The sequence below is a fragment of the Amphiprion ocellaris genome, chromosome 10 (assembly GCF_022539595.1).
Source record: "Amphiprion ocellaris isolate individual 3 ecotype Okinawa chromosome 10, ASM2253959v1, whole genome shotgun sequence".
Lineage (NCBI taxonomy): Eukaryota > Metazoa > Chordata > Actinopteri > Pomacentridae > Amphiprion > Amphiprion ocellaris.
Window position 1 is genome coordinate 7,232,440 of NC_072775.1, and position 18,723 is coordinate 7,251,162.

The following is an 18,723-nucleotide window of genomic DNA, read 5'->3' on the forward strand; positions in this document are numbered from 1 at the left end:
CTCCTTGACAAGTTTGAAAACTCTTATATAAATCTTGAAAGGAGCGGGGGACCTTGAGGCACACGGGGAAGGAAAAAAGGTGAGCTATATATAATGAGAAAGTGAAACAGAGAAGCGTCTTTTCCTTTCTAAAGCCCTGCTACCTGACAGAAGGTCTCATCATGTAAACAAGGGCATCAATAATGCAGGTGCTGTGATGTGTGCCGATTTGATCCTCCGGTGCTGAAGTGGGCCTCTTGCGTAGAGGTTCGCCTCTTTTGATATATCATTTACAGCCTATTGAGGTATCATTAGAGACAATCAATACCCCAGTTATTTTTTGCTTACTTGGATGGGGTATGTGCAGCAGTGAATGGAAAAATCCTGGTGGTATTAATTCATATATGAGGTATAACAGATATAGATTTTATGCGGTTGCTACAATTTCCCCGGTAGAAACATAAAAAGCCCTTTTACTCCCTGCACCCAATGGCCTCTCATAATGGCTGTTAGCATCCCATTTGTAGGTTTTATAATCCATTTTCAACATGTATTTCATCATTTAGCAAAACTACAAAATGAACTGTTAGCTTTTAAACTGTCTGTATGCTCTGAAATGTCACCAAGTGTTGCCTTGACATTTAAAAAGTTAGCGAGGTTTGAGTCTTTCTGCTGTTCAAAGACCACCGAAGATATAAAAACGAGTAAGCCCATAAACCTTCTGCTCGGCTTCTTGCATCATTTAACAGCATGTTGTAGTTGGACAGCAACTGAGTTGTAGCAGATAGTAAGCAATAGACAGAATTCTGGAGTTACACTCTCAGTACATCACATCAATATTTTAGTCATCTTAAATCGGAACCTTCAGACATTCAGAGTCGAACAGCAGCTTGTCCTTTTAGTCTCTTCGTCTGCCGCTGAGCTAATGCAAGTCATCATGTGATTTCACAGACCAGAATCTGTCCACAGGGTTAGTTTAGAGCAGGAGTCTCAAAATAATTTTAGTTCAGGGGCCACATTCAGTGCAGTTTCAGCTCAAGTGGGCCGGACCAGTAAAATCACAGCATAATAACCTATAAATAATGATAACTCCAAATTTTTCCTTTGTTTTAGTGCAAAAAAGTACATTCTGAAAAAGGAATTATCTTTTTACAAAACATTATCATAAAAAACTGAAATTTCTTAAGAAAAATAAATTCAATTTCAGCAACATTATGTCTCAGTTTACAACATTACAACTTACAGATCACAGAATGTCTACAAAGGAACAAAACATCTAGTCACAGGTATCTGGAACTGAACCATACAGTATTTTACTTTATGATCAAAATGACAAAAGTCTGGCAAATAAAAACAACAAAAACAAGACAAAATATTACAAAAATTAGATGCAAAATGACAAAAACAAGACACAAAATGACCAAAAATGAGAAACGACACAAAACAACACCAAAAAAAGAGACAAAAAATTTGACAAAAAAGTTACAAATCGACTTAAAGAATGGACAAATGACGAAACAAGACAAAAAATGATAAAAGCGAGAAACAAAACAACAAATAAGCCGACAAACACAAATGAGACAAAAACACACAAAACGACACACAAAACTATGAATTAAGCAAAACACAAAATGACAAAAATAAGACAAAAAAACACAAGCAAGACAAAAAGGAAACAACAAAAACGAGAAACAAAATGGCAAAAACATGAGACAAACTACAAAAGTCACTCAAAAAACAAGACAAAATATTACAAATAATAGACAAAATTGCAGAACAATCAACAATGTAGTATTTTACTTTATGATGAAAACAACTTGTCATGATCTAGAAATCATTTTAAAGTTACAGTAGTTGTACAATTTGTAGTTCATGTCTTCTCTGTAATTTTTACGTTTTACAAAGTCATCCTGTGGGCCGGATTTGACCCTCTGGAGGGCCGCTTTTGGCCCACAGGCTGCACGTTTGACACCCCTGGTTTAGAGGATATCTGATATTTCGAGTTGTGTTTCGTCAGTTGTGATTTATCGGCCGTTTCCATACGTGGAAAACTAAACAGAAGCTGACATTAAATACAATTCCACTTCAAGAATAAAGAATAAATAAAGAATATATTAGACCAAGCAATCTGATCAGCTAATGCAAAAATTGTGAAGGATTTTCTGAACAATTAAACAGGTAAGTAACCGGCAAGATAATCAATACTGAAAATGACTATTAAATTGGTGTTAAATGCGGGTAAAATTGGAATTTGTGGTGAGAAAGAATCCTTGTCCAGTGAGGTCGAGGCTCACAGAGCAGACTGTAGATGGTTCTTTTCAGTGTATATTGCAGCTGCTCTCACAAAGCATGTACTGTTGCATGCAGTATGTACACAACTAGGACATAATACTTTGTCACTATATTGCGCCTTAAGCTTTGACCGTCTTGCTCATATATCTGTCGCAGTCTGCAGTGTGAAATCACTTGTTTGTGCGCTCTCGGCGGCTCCAGCTTGTAACTCGAGAGAGAGACCCTGATTTGATGCATCTTCTGCTGCACAGAGGATTGTGGGTCGGAAAGGCCAGAAAATCATGCCGGCATACTACTGCAAAACAAAACCAGATGTAGTACGACATCCTGGTATTTTACTGTACACTATTTGATAGAATATGTCATGAAATGTGTTTCTGGCGTGCTATAAAATAGAAGCGTGGTAGTGTGGGTGCTGGAACACAATAGCTTTATATTTCAGAACATTAGTTTCAAACCTCCACTGTATTTGTGTAATTTCAGAGTCCTAAGTCTGAAATTAAATTTGACTATTTAAAAAGCCAGACTGCACTTGGGAGAAGGCAGAGTTTTCTCATTTTGCTTCATTACATTTGTTTGCTTTCTGTACCTTTGGTTAATTTGGATGAAACCACATTTTAAATCAATTTGAAGAAAAAAACTTCACCTGAAGCACTTTGAAATACCAAAAAAGTTTTTTAAAAAATACAACAGCCCATTTATATGGACCTGTGTTATAAAATGCATAATTTTGTCATAAATTGCATTCAACAGATGGTTCAGGAAACTGACATTGCTGCCATACATAAAAATAGACAAATCTCTGTGTTAATCTAAAGAGTCTACAGTAACTTGGCTCTATGTTGCCTTATTAATTATTTTCTTAAATGATCAGTTCTTGCTTGTGGCAATATATTGCATTTAAGCAGCGTAACTGAAAACCCCCCATAACAATCCACTTCATATGACGGAAATAAAACTGTCCAGAGGAAACAATATCTGCTGAAAATTAAAACAGCTCTGATGGAGTGATTCATCCTGAGCTCGACCCGGTGGCTGTGAATATGTGTGCAGCAGCAGCAGCAGCTCTGTGGTTTGCTTGTTGAAAAGCATTTAAGGTATTACTGCCACATAGATCACAATGACATGTGTGAAGACTGAAATAATCAAATAAGTCACCTGCTGTGCCTCGTGCATAAATTGTGCTGAGCCGCTCCCATTCAATCTGGAGACGGTATCGATCCTGCTGCTGTGCAACTGCTGTTTAATGAAGTCAAAGAAGAAAGAAGGCGGCATTCTCCATTTGTTTATTCAGGTCAACACAATGTCTGAGAGCAGATTTGCATGTGAGCTGGTCCTGCTGTGATACTAAAGGAGGTGAAGCTCAGTTCCGATGGTCTCTGGTCCAATTTAACCCGTTTGTTGCCCTTAAAGTGACTTTTTTAATATTTTAATTGTAAGTTATTCCAAAAAAAAGAAGATGCAATTTGATGTTTGTGATTTATTTAAAAAGTAGCATCTCACTTGACTGATGTATTCCCATTTTTTGCACTACTCATTACATGACTTCAACATCAGATGTCAATTGCTAGTTAATAATATAATGTTACAAATGTCCACATATCAGCACGAATCTCTCCCTGAGTAAGGATAACATGATCAAGATCCAGCTTTTTTTGTATTTTTAATTGTTACCATAAAGTTAAAATTTGTGGAAACAAGCTCAAAAAGCACTTCACACAAAACACCATGGAAGAGAATCAAGCTGTCATGGCTTGACACTACCTCAAAATATATAAGTAACTGTATCTGATAAGTAATTGTAATGTGATTACTAAATTCAGAAACCATGATGTGCAACATGACTGTGTTACAGAGAAATGTAATGGGAGTACAGTAATGTTGTTTCTAGAGCCAAATGTGAACTGCAGTAAACTGGCTTTTGATGTTAGCTTGTATTTATCAGTGTCACAGTGAAGTTCAAATTAAAAGGAGAGGAATTTATCAGGCTACTTTTTATGTATAAAAACACTTTTTATTTTTTATGTATTTATGCATGAAAATAAAATGAAATTAATTTAAAATAATATCTAACATGATTTTCACAATAACCCACTGCTCACTGGGTGTACAGTTTTCACAGAATTCTACCATTCCTCCATACAATCCCAGCTCATACACACTCCAGATAAATGAGTTGTCTGCGACTTAACAAGATGACTGATTTTTTTTTTTTTTTTGGAAGCATCAAGTCATAAGGACAAATTAGACAACTACTAATAATAAGTGGCACAAACAGCTGAAGTCAAGCCCCACTAGCCAGAACCACATTTTTCCTCTCCTTCATGTGGCATTCTGGCAACCTTGTCCTCCACAGATCAATCAGAAATCCTAAAAGCTGCGTGGAGATTCATTTTCCGCTCGGGAAATCCTCCTGAGATGAGATGGTCAACTGGTTTTTTTTGATCTGGTCAGCCAAAGAGACAGCAGGTGACAATGTGAGGAAGTGGCGAGAGAGGAGGACTGGAACGTGAAGATGATGGGATGGGGGGGTGACAGAAGTGCCCTTGCTGTGATGGCACAGCGTCAGAAGCTCGAGTTCAAAGAGCCAGCCATTCTGCCGGCCCCTCAAGCAGACTGAGGGCAGGGTGGGAGTTGCGTGTCACACAGAGGGAAGTGCGTGTACAGTACGTGCACAAAACACAACAAAAAGTAGTCCTTCTCTGGTCGTGTGTGTTTGCGTGCACGCGCCGCAGAGAGGGCAGAGGGCGGGGGCTTATATTAATCATAAGCTGTCAGGCTCTGGGTCTTGCACTTCAAAAGAGATGGTGCAAATCAAAGTGTGTCTCTGGGTCGTGTGTGTGTGTGTGTGTGTGTGTGTGTGTGTGTGTGTGTGTGTGTGTGTGTGTGTGTGTGTGTGTGTGTTGCGGCGTTGCCTCTGAGGGAACAAGCAGAGGATCAGTGCCAGATTTGGCCGCCCGCGGTATTTCTGGCTCGACCACAAGGGCATTTTAAACACACATGCGCACACACACACACAGCAGCACAAAATCAGAAACATTCCAATACAGACATTTGCATAAGTCCGGCATGCTAGTACAGCACACACTTCTTTTTGACTGTCGCGCACGTATAATGACGCACAATAGCATGTTAAGCTGGCTTTGGACTACACTTGCTTCCCTCTCTTTCTGCCTGTCGCACACACACACACGCAGTCAGCCACCATCACTCAAGTGATCTAAGCATCATAAGAACACAACCCTGCCATCAGTCAATCTGTCAGCTTATGCGCATGTATGTGTGCGCGTGCTAAAGCGACAGCGGGTTTGAAAGCACAGATGCCCCTGGTCCTGCCTCATAAGTGGACTTTAGAGTGGTAGAAAGAGAGAGAGGAGAGAGAGAGGGAAAGACGGAGCCAAATCAAAGGAAAGAAATGCAAAGCTCAAAAACACATCTTGTTCCAGATTCGCTCATAAAAACCGAGTCTTAAATCAAAGAGATGGCATGCAAGCACTCTGAAACCCAACCTCTTAAACTGAGAAAAAAGAAAAAGGAGCAGATAATGGGAAGAGGTTGTGGGGTTGCACTATAGATGGGAGTAAGAGATGAGTGCACAAGAAGGGCTGAAGAGTGGAAGGGCGAAAGAGCCAAGAGTAAAGGGAGGACAAAAAAGAGGAAACAAAAAAATGTGAGCAAATGTGAGATTGTGGGATGAGATAGAGGAGACGAGCAGCAAAGAAGGGGGAAGGAGGGAAGCAGTGGATACAGGAGGATGGAGACAATGAGAGCGAGGGAACAAAAGAGAGAAAGCAACTCAATAGGATGGAGAGATAAAATAGAGGCAGAGATACTCCGAGGTGCCTTTCAGGCCTGACAATGCACACACTCTCATTCACACTTTCTCCCTTTCCCGGATGCTGGCGGAAAGGAGGGGAATCGAGAGAAGGTCAGCAGTCACACTTCATAGCCTCTCCGCCATGGGCTACCAACATGTGTTATGATAATCAAAAGAAAGCTCAGTCCTAATTACAGCACAGAGCGCTCGCCACGCACGGTCAGATGGTAAATCTAGATACTTTCAGAGAAAATGACTCCATGCTGACAATCTCGCAGGGAAAAGCCATGAAAAGAAACTCGGCAGTAATGTTCGCCATTACGCCGGCATATTATGTGTTGTGGAGAGGCTGAAAGAATGGAAGATTCTGCCGCAAGCACAAGCAGTCTCTGCTTTACTGATTTGTACTTTGCTTCCTTTGTACAGTGCAACACACAGTTGGATTCTCAGTGTTCTACAAAGGTCCAGTTTCACCGTTTTAAGTTATGTAATTCAGCGAGCATGTCTTGTTTTTATCTGTGTTGCATCGAAAACATGTACTGTAACACTGGCTCAATTTTACAACAGTGACCATATATTCGCTATTCTGTAGGCTCAGTTCTCTAAAACACAAACCACATAGGATGCAAAAAAGATAAATAAATAAATCCTGGGTTTCAATCTGGACTGGGACTGTTCTGCCGCCTCCAAATCTCTTCGCTCTTGTTTCAATGTACAGTGCTGATGAAATTACGCATGCCAAAAGTAAAGACTCTTTGGAAGCCTCCCTGGCTATTTCAGAGTAGTTCTGCTGCTTGGCACGCTGCATCTTTCGTCTCCGTGCACATACAGTACGATTTCGAGACGCTCAGTCACATTCTCTGTCAAAAGGTATTCTGGGAAATGCTGCAAATTAGTAATAGAACAAGATAACACCAGGTGATTATATAATAGGTTCAGTGAAAAAGCAAATTAAAGCATGTGTCAGTGGATTTCATATTAAATGCTCATACAAATGTGTCTCCAAGTACATACACCTACACCAAGCAGATCTAAACCAGCGAGCAGCTACACATCAGGTGGTCGGGAGATGGCTCAAAAAATCAATTCACAGAAAAATACATGTATTGATGGAAAGAAGAGGCCATTTAATTCCATTCTGTCACAGAGGCAAAGTTGGTCCTTGAAACATTCTGTCACCTTTCTGAGAGGATGAAGAAGACTGAGCTGGAGGACAAGGAGTAGGTTAGCGTTTTAACACTTACATTGCCCCTTAACAATACGAACCCTGGGTTATTTTTAGGGTAATTTCACTGCATTTACATTTATGCTTTCGTCTTGGTTGTTATGAGGGATAGTCCTTCACACTCAGTCTTGTTTTGCTTTCAGAACCATCTAGGGTATTCAGACCTTCCATCATTTTCTGATATGACAATACTTGCATTTTTTAAAATTAGCCTTTATATCAAGGAAAAACATGTTCATTATTGCGCAATTGTTAGATTTTTAACACACATCTCACCATAAAATGCAGGCAGTAGAGATATACAGGGGGTCCTCAACTTACGTCGGAGTTCTGTTCCTACAGATTGATGCAAGTCGATTTTCATAGTTGGAACTCCGGAGAAAATGTAAACAAAGCTGTTACCAATACCAAAGACTTTCATACATGTATGAGTCATTTTACAAGTAGATAAAAGAATATGTTCCACTGTTTTTACAGTGGAACATATTGAGCTAATAATGCCAATGTTTGTTAGTGACTTGCCCTATTCCAAATGTTTTATTATATCTAATTTCACTTCCATGGTGTGTTTCCCTAAAGGCAGAATTATCAATGTACTTTTATTTTTGAAAAAAGCCTTTATTTTGAAGTTGACAGTTGTCACTTTCTGTCCGCTATTTTGATGTTTAGCTTTACACATGTAGGTGCTTTTCTGGATGCACGGCTCTTTACTTTGTAAATGCCACAGAGGCAATGTTGTAAGTCATTAACTTCATTTTTGGACTTAACGGTTAAGTTCAAAGGATTTATTTACATGTATTTATGTTATTTTATTTAGTTTTTCTTGTAGTTTTCACTCTCTAATGTGTATCAAGAGCTGCAGTAATTAGTCAAGTTTGCTACGACTCGATTCATTTTGCAAGCATGAGTTTAACTAGTTGGACAGCTGCAGCTTTTACCATCACCATTTTCTTTGTCATGAGAAGAGTCTGACTTACACTTGGGAGCCATAATGAAGGGCAAAAAGTTAGTAAATGTAGCACAATCCAAGGTGGCGTACTACCAGAGAATGCAAACAAAGCCGTCTTATAGCGCCATGTGATAATGTATTCATCTGCTCCACGTAACCAGCTCCAACGACGAAACGCTGTAGGTCGAGGACGTCGTAAACCGAGGACCACCTGTTTTTTCATAACTGTGTAATACTGTATGACTACAAAACCGGGATGGGGGGGAGGGGGGGACACCGGATAACAGTGTAGCCATCCCATAATAGACCACTTTTCAAGACATTGAAAGTGCTCGAGTTTACAAAAAGTCTTAAATTGTTGAAAATAATCGTTATAAATACACTTTGAGTTTGCAAGAATCTATGAATGTAGTAGACAGATGAAAAACACAGATAAATATAATGAAACATAAACATTATTATTGTTTAAGTTATTACTCTGCCAAGGAGACAGAGCCTCAATGGACTTATGTGACAATTAGCTTTGGTTTGTCGGCCTGTTTGTCTTTTAATAACTTCATTATAAACTTTTAGTGTATAAAAATATATATATATTTTATATGTAAAAATGTATATTCTTAAAAAAAAAATCTAAATTACACTATTTATCAGACCCATAAACTATGAAAACAGGATGAATCTGTGGATTTTCACCTTTTTGAAGGTCCTTGAACTACTTATGCTGATGCTATGTGCCACACAGTGGAAAAAACACTAACTAAATCCAGGTTTTAAATCATCAAAATTGCTTTTTTCTATATGTCCCATTTAAAAATTTTAGAAATTTTAAATTAGAAACACATATATGTCCATTCATTGATTCATGTCAACCAAAATGTACTTGAATTGACAAACTTTACTTATTGTGTCAAATATTGCTATTTGACAAAAATATGATTAACTGCAATTAATTAATTACAAAGTCTCTCATTTAATAGACTAATTTTCACACATCTCATCACTAATTATTATATATTATTGCATAGATATGAGCCTTTTTGTGATGATTGCTTTGTGCATATATTAATAGAATTATCTAAGCAATAACAAGTTTGTGACTAATTTTCTAACTTTCAAAGAAAATTCATCAACATGCATCACTGTAATAAGCAATTTCGCTTTGAAAAAGGGGTGTGAATGCAGTCTCACAAGTCATTCTGTTTTTGTTAGAAGTAATTTCTCCTGAGCAGAGAGACCATATGGAAGAGTCCTGAATCACCATGAATCACTGCTCCAGTGATATGCTTTTCTGTCCATAAAGCTGTAGAAAGAGGGTTTTTTTTTAAATTTTCAACCTTAAAAGCATCTTGGGTGGATACCATACTGTGACCTGTAATGCGTTTTCTCCACACCTAGATAAAGCCCATGGTTTTCAAACTTACTATCCCTGTTTGTAAAGCAACTTTTCCGTTATAAACTGTAGTCTACGTGTCCAATATAAGACAAACCTGATGACTGTTTCAGAGCCACAGAAGAAAGCGTAATACTGCACAAATCAATGAGGTGCCTCTATAATCCCAGTGCTCCCCTGAGAATTTTAACTCTGCAGGTTTGGATTTGCCACCACTGAACTACCTCAGGCTCTGGACGAGTCAGTTAAACACAAGTCAGTGATGTAATTTACCCTGGACAGAGCACGGAGGAACAGAGGTAATTTGGCCACTCCAAAGAGCGATAAAATTCAATAATTAAGACGACACACAGCAAGAACGCAGAATATGCTAATTCATGGAGATGATGTCAAAGAAAAAAAAATGATTAAATGATACATAGAAGATGTAAAAACTATAAAGGCAGATGAGTAAATAATGAAAACAGCAAAATTAAAATGAGAAGAAGCAAAGACAACTCAATTAAGGAAAATGAGATTCATTAAGTTGGATTTAGGACACGAGGAAGGAAGGAATCCGAAAATAAGGTATTGATAATGCCGATTAACTACAAATGGGAGGCAGACCTTGCTGCTACGAGCTCCAAGTCAGATCGATTTCATTTACAGAACTTAGCATGAAAACACAAGTTAGTCTCAGGGGACTTTTATGGGGTCTTTTTACAGTCTGTGAATTCTTCAGGCTCTCAGTTCAGATGAGGATAATCTCTGTATTCAATACAATGCACAGGAATTGTGGTGCGCCCTTCAGACGTTTTTTTGCTTCTTTTAGTTGAGTTACAAAATAGCAGAAATGAAGGCCAGATGAACAAAAAGCAACATAGAATCTGCCATACCTACACCACAGAGGGTTGTTTTGAGGTGAAAGATTTTTCCCTTCCAGAGTCTTTTGAGGAGGATATTAGTGAGGTGAAGTACTACGGTGGTTCTGATCCAAATGAATTTGACCCTCAGCAATGTAAAAGAGGACGGTGTCAACCTCTGAGTGGTGACATGACAATAGTTAGGAGGGTAGAATGAGGATCTGAAGGGAGAGAAAGCAGTTCGATGGTGCCTCGCCAGCTGTCAAAAGCATGAGTCTTTTGTTTGCAATTATAGTCATAGTTTTGATGGTTTTGATGTCTTCAGTATTACTCTACAATGTAAAAAGTAGTAAAAGAAAAAACGTATGTGTATGTATGTATGTGTATATATATATATATATCAATAAATCCTACTGTAAGTCATCATTATATATTACATCCATAAATTTCAGAAATGACTGCCACAGCATACACATCGTCCATACTGTCACAGCTGCTACACAAGCAAGCGCAGTCTAATGTTTAAATGCAGTACCACTAACTTGACCTCAAACCTCAAATCCTACCAGAGTCTCATGAGCAGGACCTCCACGTAACTGCAGAACTTAAGTGGGAATAAGCAGTGGAGTGTGTTCAGGACTGTCAAACAGTGGCACTCTCAGCCAGTAATAGGCCCATTATTAGGTAGGAGCGAGGAAACCGCAGTGTCAACAGGGGATAAAAATGGAGCGACCGATCAGGATAAATAAGTGGCGGAAGAACCAAATCGGCAACTGGGGCATCACAACACATCAGAGATTTTCTCCCCCTCTTCTCTCCCCTCGTTGTTGCCTTCACTCTCTTTCCTCTAGTGGGATGCCCTCCCCACTCCTCCCATCACACCCACCCACTCCTCCCACTCCCTCCCTCCTTCCACGTCTCTCTCGCCTCCTCAGCCTTTGAAGATGCTTTGTTTTCTGAGTTGCCTCTAATCTTCAAATAGGGTGATCTAATAATGGCTCTAAGAGTGTGTGTGAGCAAATTTTGATGCACTGAGCCGTGTGTGTGTGTCTGCATATATGCCTCCTGCACATGTCAGACTGCACACATGAGTGTGTGCATGTGTGCGTGAGCGAGTTTGAGTTCAGCCAGTGATGGAAACATGCGTGTTGATGCACCCCAGCTCATTGCCCAGGGTGCTGTTTGGATGTCATGCTGAGCCCTCCCCATGTCTGTCTGCGATGGGTGGCGGGGAGGAGACAACCCTCAGTGTGTGTGTGTGTGTGTGTGTCTGTGTGTGTGTGTCTGTGTGTTTGTGTCGCAGCATGATGGCTGGTACAGTCAACACACACCGACAGTTGGATACCAGCAATCTCCGCAGGGAAAACGGGGCGAAAAGAAACAGCAAAGCACAGAACAAAGACTTTAACAGATATATCAGTGAATATAAACTCAACGGGTAACATCCTAAAAACCCTCTCTCCACAAACTAAACAAAGCAGAGGAATCGAGAGGAAAACTGTGATGCTGTACAGATTTGACCTGCTCAACCTACTTCAGAGGGGGAGATCCACATGAAAGGGAGGATAAAGGTAAAATAAGGCATCGCTTAAGCCTTGAGGCTTAGAAAAATGATTTTCAAGAGTAAATTCGAGCCCTGCATTAAAAAGCCATCCTAAAATACTCCACTTTCTCTAACTACTATGTATGACATTTCTGGGCATGAGTGAGTATTTTGTGCACAATACCAAGCAAGATTGAAACAAACAGTCTATTTACAAACTCTCTCATCTGTTCACCCGTCATACATCCAAACAAATGTATCCATTAGGGTGAAAAGATTGCCTTTTAGAGGGGGTAGACCTTGACAACGAGCTAGAATGAATGCATATATATCCATCTCGCCCCTCCCTCCCTCCTTTCCCTTGAAAGAATTAGGAGCAGTTGCAGCAGCAGCCAGGGCCCATTTGGATAGTAAAAAAAAAAACTCTCGTAAGGCAAAGACCTAATTGAATTGCTTCTGATGGAAAGAGGAGCTCAATACTCTTTTACAGGTTTGAGTAAAGATGGAGGGAAGAGGGGAAGGGCATAAAGGGGAGAGACAGTGAAAGTGAGAGGCGACCGGCGTGGTGATGGTGGTGGGGGGGAGGAGGGTGATGACAGGGTGGAGAATAATGGAGATGGACAGATAAGGAGGGTGGGGGGGAGAGGAAACAAAGAGGAGGTGACAAAAATAGTGGCGAGGGGAGGAGACGGGGGGGGGAAGAGAAATAACAGCAGAGATTGAAAGCTGAGTGAAGTACTGATTAATAGTTGTGATTTGCTTATCGGCTCGTCTTTCCTGGGGAGGAAATGAGCCCTCTCTCACGCATAGCAACGCCATGCCAGAAACTGATGGGTCACTAATGTGCCTGACTAATTGACAAATTCTCAATAGCAGCGGTGGCCTCGGCTCACACAGGCTCCTTGAACACATCACAAGCTGCCCACACACCCTCTGGCATGCACTCACACACACGCAGGCTACTTCTTCTGTTAGAAAAAACAATAAACGATGCCTTGTACGCACACCGTGTTGGGCTTGCACACATCACACTGTTGCCTGTGGCATTAAGGCCATCCTGCCACATCTAATAAACTCTGAGGATGGACTCAGTAGGCCATGGCATGGTGTCCACTTTGCTCTGCTTAGACAGCATCTGTCTTAAGCCTGATTTTCACCGGCGTCTGTTGTGTGTCTGAGGAAGAGCGTAATCTGCGACTTCTTATGGCTCTTTCAATTTGTTGCAATTAAGTCCCATTGATTTCCATTTAGTCTGTAACAAGCCGCTGTTATTCTGTTCCATATTTAACAGCTCACAAGTCAGGACGCTCCCTCTTTAACTATCGATACGTCTTCCACTCAGGTGACCTGGTGTGAAAGCAGAATGACGGGGAGGAGGGGGAGGCGTTGGCGTCTCTTACCAGAATCCTGTCCTCCGATTTGCCGCTCCTGGTGTCCTGCTTGATGGCTCGCACAAACTTAATGGCCTGTTTGTCCAGCACCTTCCTGATGCTCTCTGCAAAAGAAGAAGGTAAAACGGGAGAGTTAATTACATAATGTAGACACATTGCAGAGAAAGTGCTACCCTGAGATGCACTCAAAAAACTCCGTAAAAAGCTTTTTAAAGGGGAAATTCACAAATTTAATAATTCAATCTGGAGAAGAACCTGAATAAATGAGAGAAAGAAATACAACAATTTTGTGCCTGTGTACACAATTTGATACCTAAACTGAGGATATTTGCTGATATCAATTCAATACAAGGGCACACATTCCTCTCATCTAATCAGCTGCATTGAGTCATTTTTACTATATCAAAAAGTTTGAAGTTACTACTTATGAAGTGACATTAGCTCCCTATACAGCTCCAAATGAACAGAGCGGAACAGAAAACAATGGGGCTTCTGCTGTCTGAATGCCATTTAAGTTAGACTAAGAAGCAGCTGCTATATATTGAGCATAGTGAGGCTGTTTTCATGCTCAAAATTCAGTCCACAGCCCAGTGTTAAAGTAGAATCAGTGAAATGCCGTGACTGAGAAGCCGATGTTAATGTGAATTGGGCTGATACCAGACCTGCTTAATAAGGTCAGCACTGGCACTTTTACAAATCCAGCCTGTTGGATTGGCACACACCTAAGACAGATAACAAGCACAGACCGACAAAGAGAACGTATTTAATGTGGAAATGTGGTTTGATCGGAAAGTTCTGTGTGTGTTGTGCACGGACAGCACTTTGTGTGGTTTAACACATTTGAGAAAAAGAAAAACGGAGCAGAATCCATGATCTTCAGTCCTCTTGGAGATGTACTGCAGAACACACAAACAATAGCTACAACAAACCAAGCTGGTCTCGAGGTAAACTGAAGCCATCACAGAAACAGTAATTGAACCCTTTGATGCACAACATTCTATTTCAAAAGCTACAGGATCTAACTGATCCAGATGGCCTTTTTCTATATGCACACATCATCAAAACAACTTATTTGTGTGGTTTTTACTTTCCTAAATAAATACCATCATTATATTTTTGGCACATCTATTTAACACACGCACATATATAGTGGAAGAGGCCTGCTTGGATGGACACTTGATTAGAACTTCCAACACAATCATCATTGGGAACAGTGTTTACGTTTTTGTGATCACTTGCAGACGGACATTTCAGAATTCATCGGCAGAAACGGCTTCATGTCGAAAGCTGCCAGCAAGCAAACAGGCCCTGGATGACTTCATGTCAAGGATCATAACAGTCGCAAGAAGTGGGTCTACGGCCACAACTCGGAGACCAAAGAGCTCAGTCTCCATACGCGAAGAATGTGCGTCATGTCAGGAGCACATGAAGGACAAGCTTAGTGTTTTCTTTGACCTTCATGAGGTGGTGCACCATGGATTTGTCCCTCAGGGTCATACTGTCAATGGTGAGGTCTACTGTAACATCCTGAGGCGTCTAAGGGAGAACTTTCAGCACAAAAGACCTGGTGCATTAGCAGTCGGTTGCTGCATCATGATAATGCACCCACTCAAGTTTCATACATCCACTTAATAAATCTGCCATTAATGCTAATCCAGCACATCAGACCGGCATCCCACTTAAAAATAGTGTGAATCACATGCTGTGGTCTTTAGTTATCAGATCTCAGCCAAACCCTTCCAGGAGATTTTGGAGCAATCCTCAAAACACCAAGAAAGGTCGACCTTAACATTTTATTTTTGACTTTGGACACAACATTTGGCAGAACTATCTTGGCTTCAGGTTACTTGCTTGTTCAGGAGGTTTCAACTCAATCCAATGGTCTCAGCAGATAAAGTTTGCTCTATGGTAAGAGTGAGCCTGCCATTGCACAGAGAGGTTTAAACAGCTAAAGTTTCAAGGCAAAAGAAGAAAATTAAAAGGCAGACAAAGGCTATGTGATACAGTCAGAAGTGGAGCTGAAAGATTTGGGTCAATTTGTTAATTAAGAGAAAGCAAAACCGTGAAAATTCATTCAGGATGTTAATATTTTCTGGTTTATCTCATCTCTTGTTTTTGATTCATTTCATTTGTCGCCCATCCGTTTACTGAGCTATTTTAGTGACTTAGAAAAGTAAAATAAACTGAATATCAAAACACTAACACTTGGATTTAGGATGCAGAGTAAATGACACGTTTTGGTTGGGTCCTATGGAAACAAATCCGTCACTCCACTCCCTTAGAGATTTTGCTTCATATTTTCAATAAACATGCCTCTACTTGGACGTAGCTGTCAGTCAGAAAATACGCATCCCTGTAAAATCCCTATGGTCATTGCATTTTATCTCCGATTTACAGTTTAGGGAGAGGCAGGTGGATTATTCCTTTAAAGACAGCCGCACAGAGCTGAACAGTCACCGAGACAAGTCGACAGCTACAAAGACACAAACATGAGGACAGGCAGACACATACACAACTTCTAGCTCCAGAGGACTCATAACTGGACTATTTTTAGCCTCAGAGAAAGAAAGGAAGAAAGAAAGAAGCAGCCCAGCTCATCTCAGTGGAACCAAACACACCATCCAGAGCTGCAATCTTCAGGGACCTCCACTCCACCATGCCAGGCGACCCGGCTGAAGCTCACTGAACCGCACCAGAGGCCTCCTTCCATTTGCATGGCCTCCACGACAAAGCTATTCGCAAACATCAGCCTATATCCCTCAGACTGCAAACACGCACATATGCCTGCAAGCTGTGTGATATTCACAGCCCACATTTTTGAAAACGAGGGGCCACCCGTGCTAAATATGCAGCCGTGGAGCCCAGCAGATGGAGATACAGCAATTCATGCTGTGTCACGACGCTCCGCTGTGTCACAGTTTCTCACTGGAACGCACACTCATAATTCTCACTTTCCCCCATCCATCCACAACCGGCAACAGCCACGAAGTTGGCTCTCACACTTGACTGAGCAGCGGCAGATGCAGGAGAGGATGGAACAGAGGATGGGACGCCAGTAGATCTGAAGAAGGATCAGCTGAAGGCAGAGGGTTAGTGACATTAAGCTGGGTAAGACCCAATCGCTTAAACCTTTTAACACTCTATGCAGGGCCCCCCCTCAAAAGGCCTGCTGGTGTCACCTCGGCATCTGCTCCCACAGGGGGGAAAGCAGGATGCATCTAACCACCCACCCCCTTCTGCCTTTTACAGATTGATGGATCTGCTCACTCACCTCCTCCTCCTCCTCCTCCCCCCTCCCTTCTCCATCTGATCCTGGCATTTGGCAGGTGTGTTAATGGCCTAATACCGGCTGGATCTCCAGGCCAGACAGAAGGGGCTTGGCCAGGTCGAGATGGTAAACAGGGGACTTAACTCGTCGCATCAAGATAATTAGCAGTGAGAGACACCTCGTTTAACACATCCAGCTTAAAACGCGCCGGGCTGCGTGTTTGCACCGTCCGATCCCTTCAGCAGAGAGCAGCTCAGTGTGCCCATGTGTGTGCAACTCAACCCATGCTTGCCTTCTGCACGCAAAGCAAAGCAAAGCAAAAGCGCTCCCGGTCGCACAATAACTCCCACGCACACACACACAGACACATACACAAGAGGGGAAATGGGATAAAAACTCCTAACGAATGCGCATGAAAGCCTCACATGCGCTCATATGGCTTAAAAGAACTCCTGACAGCACCACGACACCCATGTGCGCGATAAATTTCCACCGCGGCTCTTTATGACAAATCAATCCCAAAGTGAACACTCCTGCACCGAGATCGATGAGATTACAAATCCTCACAAGCTTCCACGGCCATTAACTCCGGTGTTTTTTTTTTTTTATTTTTCATTCCTTGGGAGACATTTCCTGCGCTCTCGCCCGCGGTGATAACTCATTTTCGTTTGTTTAAGGAGCAGCGGAGTGAAAAAAAAAAAAAGACAAACTAACCGTATTAAATCCTTCTCTCATCCACCTGTCCGTCCGTTTATTCACCCCTCTCTGGGGGCTTTTTAATGAGGTGCAAACACACTTTGATCGCGTGGAAAAGTCATGCTGGGAGCTCACCTGTGATTTCCCTGCTGACGTTCACGAAGCCCGCCGCTGTGGTCTCCTTTGAGGCCATGGTGCGCTCCTCCCGCCGGTCCTGCCCCTTCTCCTTCTTCCTCTCCTTTCTCTTGAATGTTTCTCTCTTCTTCTTCCACCTCCTTTTCTTTCCTCCTACCTTCGCGCCTGCAGGTGCTCCGGGCGCAGCAACAGTCCGAGCAGTGTTGGTGTGTGCAGCGATGCCGTGGTGCGCACTGGCAAAAAAAAGAAGAACCCGTGGAGCGCCTCCGACTTCAGGCACAAAAAAAAGTGAGGGAGGGAGGCAGAGAGAGAGGGAGTGGTGAGGAGGTGGTGGGAGGTAGTAAGGGTTTGAGCTCGTGTTCGTAATCTTGTTCAAATCTGCCTCGTTTGCTTGACATTTTGGTGACAAATTCCATGACAGCGGGTTCCATCTGCAGAGGAGTCCCCCATCAGGATGACAGATCCAAAAGCAAAGGAATGGCGGGTCAGATATACATGTCAGGGGCCACTGGTTTGTTCCAGAGTGCAATTTATGATTGTGTTCATCATTAATTAATCCCTTTGAGAAGCATTGATAGTGATTCTTATCATTTCCCAAAGTCCAAGATGACATCCTCGCATAGTTCTTCCACACCCACACAGTAAATCCCACAGAGACTAATTTACAATGACAAAAACAGCAATTTTTTATGTTTGAGAATCTGTAAACCAGAGATTCTGTTTGGTTTTTTTTAAATGATAAAAATGGTAATTAATTCCATGAAATGCAAGCTTCACATCGATTTTTAAAAAGGAAGAAATTGGTTGTTTTAGGTTGCAATTAGTGCTGTCAAACGATTTTGGGGGGGGTAAATCTGATTAATCACACGGTTGCTGTGGATTAATCAGTAGTGCTCGACTCCAATATCTCAATATCTGAATATTCGGTTGTTGTGGCGGTATACGAATATTAATCTTGAGATCCGAATACTGCCCTTCCCCCCTCCAGATGACGAGCCGAATATTCTGATATTAGCCAGTAATTGGGCCCGAATATATGGAGCCCAGAAATTGCTATTCGGACCAGTCCTATTAATCACGATTAAATATCATTCATTTTTACTCTATATTAATAGCATTTCACATACACACATATATATAGCATTGACATTCTCACCTGGATGGCTAACGTGCTGTTCAGCGTTGTCCATGTGGAG

At 41.4% G+C, this 18,723-nt stretch overlaps 1 protein-coding gene across 5 annotated transcripts in view; it reads right to left on the reverse strand.

Annotated features, from left to right (window-relative positions):
- Nucleotides 1-18,723, reverse strand: part of carmil3 (capping protein regulator and myosin 1 linker 3) — a 107,730-nt gene extending 89,007 nt beyond the window's left edge. The window contains exons 1-2 of one of the 5 annotated variants that reach the window (XM_035941025.2): nucleotides 18,684-18,723; nucleotides 13,438-13,532 (exon numbers count right to left, since the gene is read on the reverse strand). In XM_035941025.2, the coding sequence (XP_035796918.2) occupies nucleotides 13,438-13,532; nucleotides 18,684-18,717 (129 nt within the window). In that variant the 5' untranslated portion in view covers nucleotides 18,718-18,723. The other 4 variants (XM_035941019.2, XM_035941016.2, XM_035941023.2 and 1 more) reach the window with 4 other exon arrangements.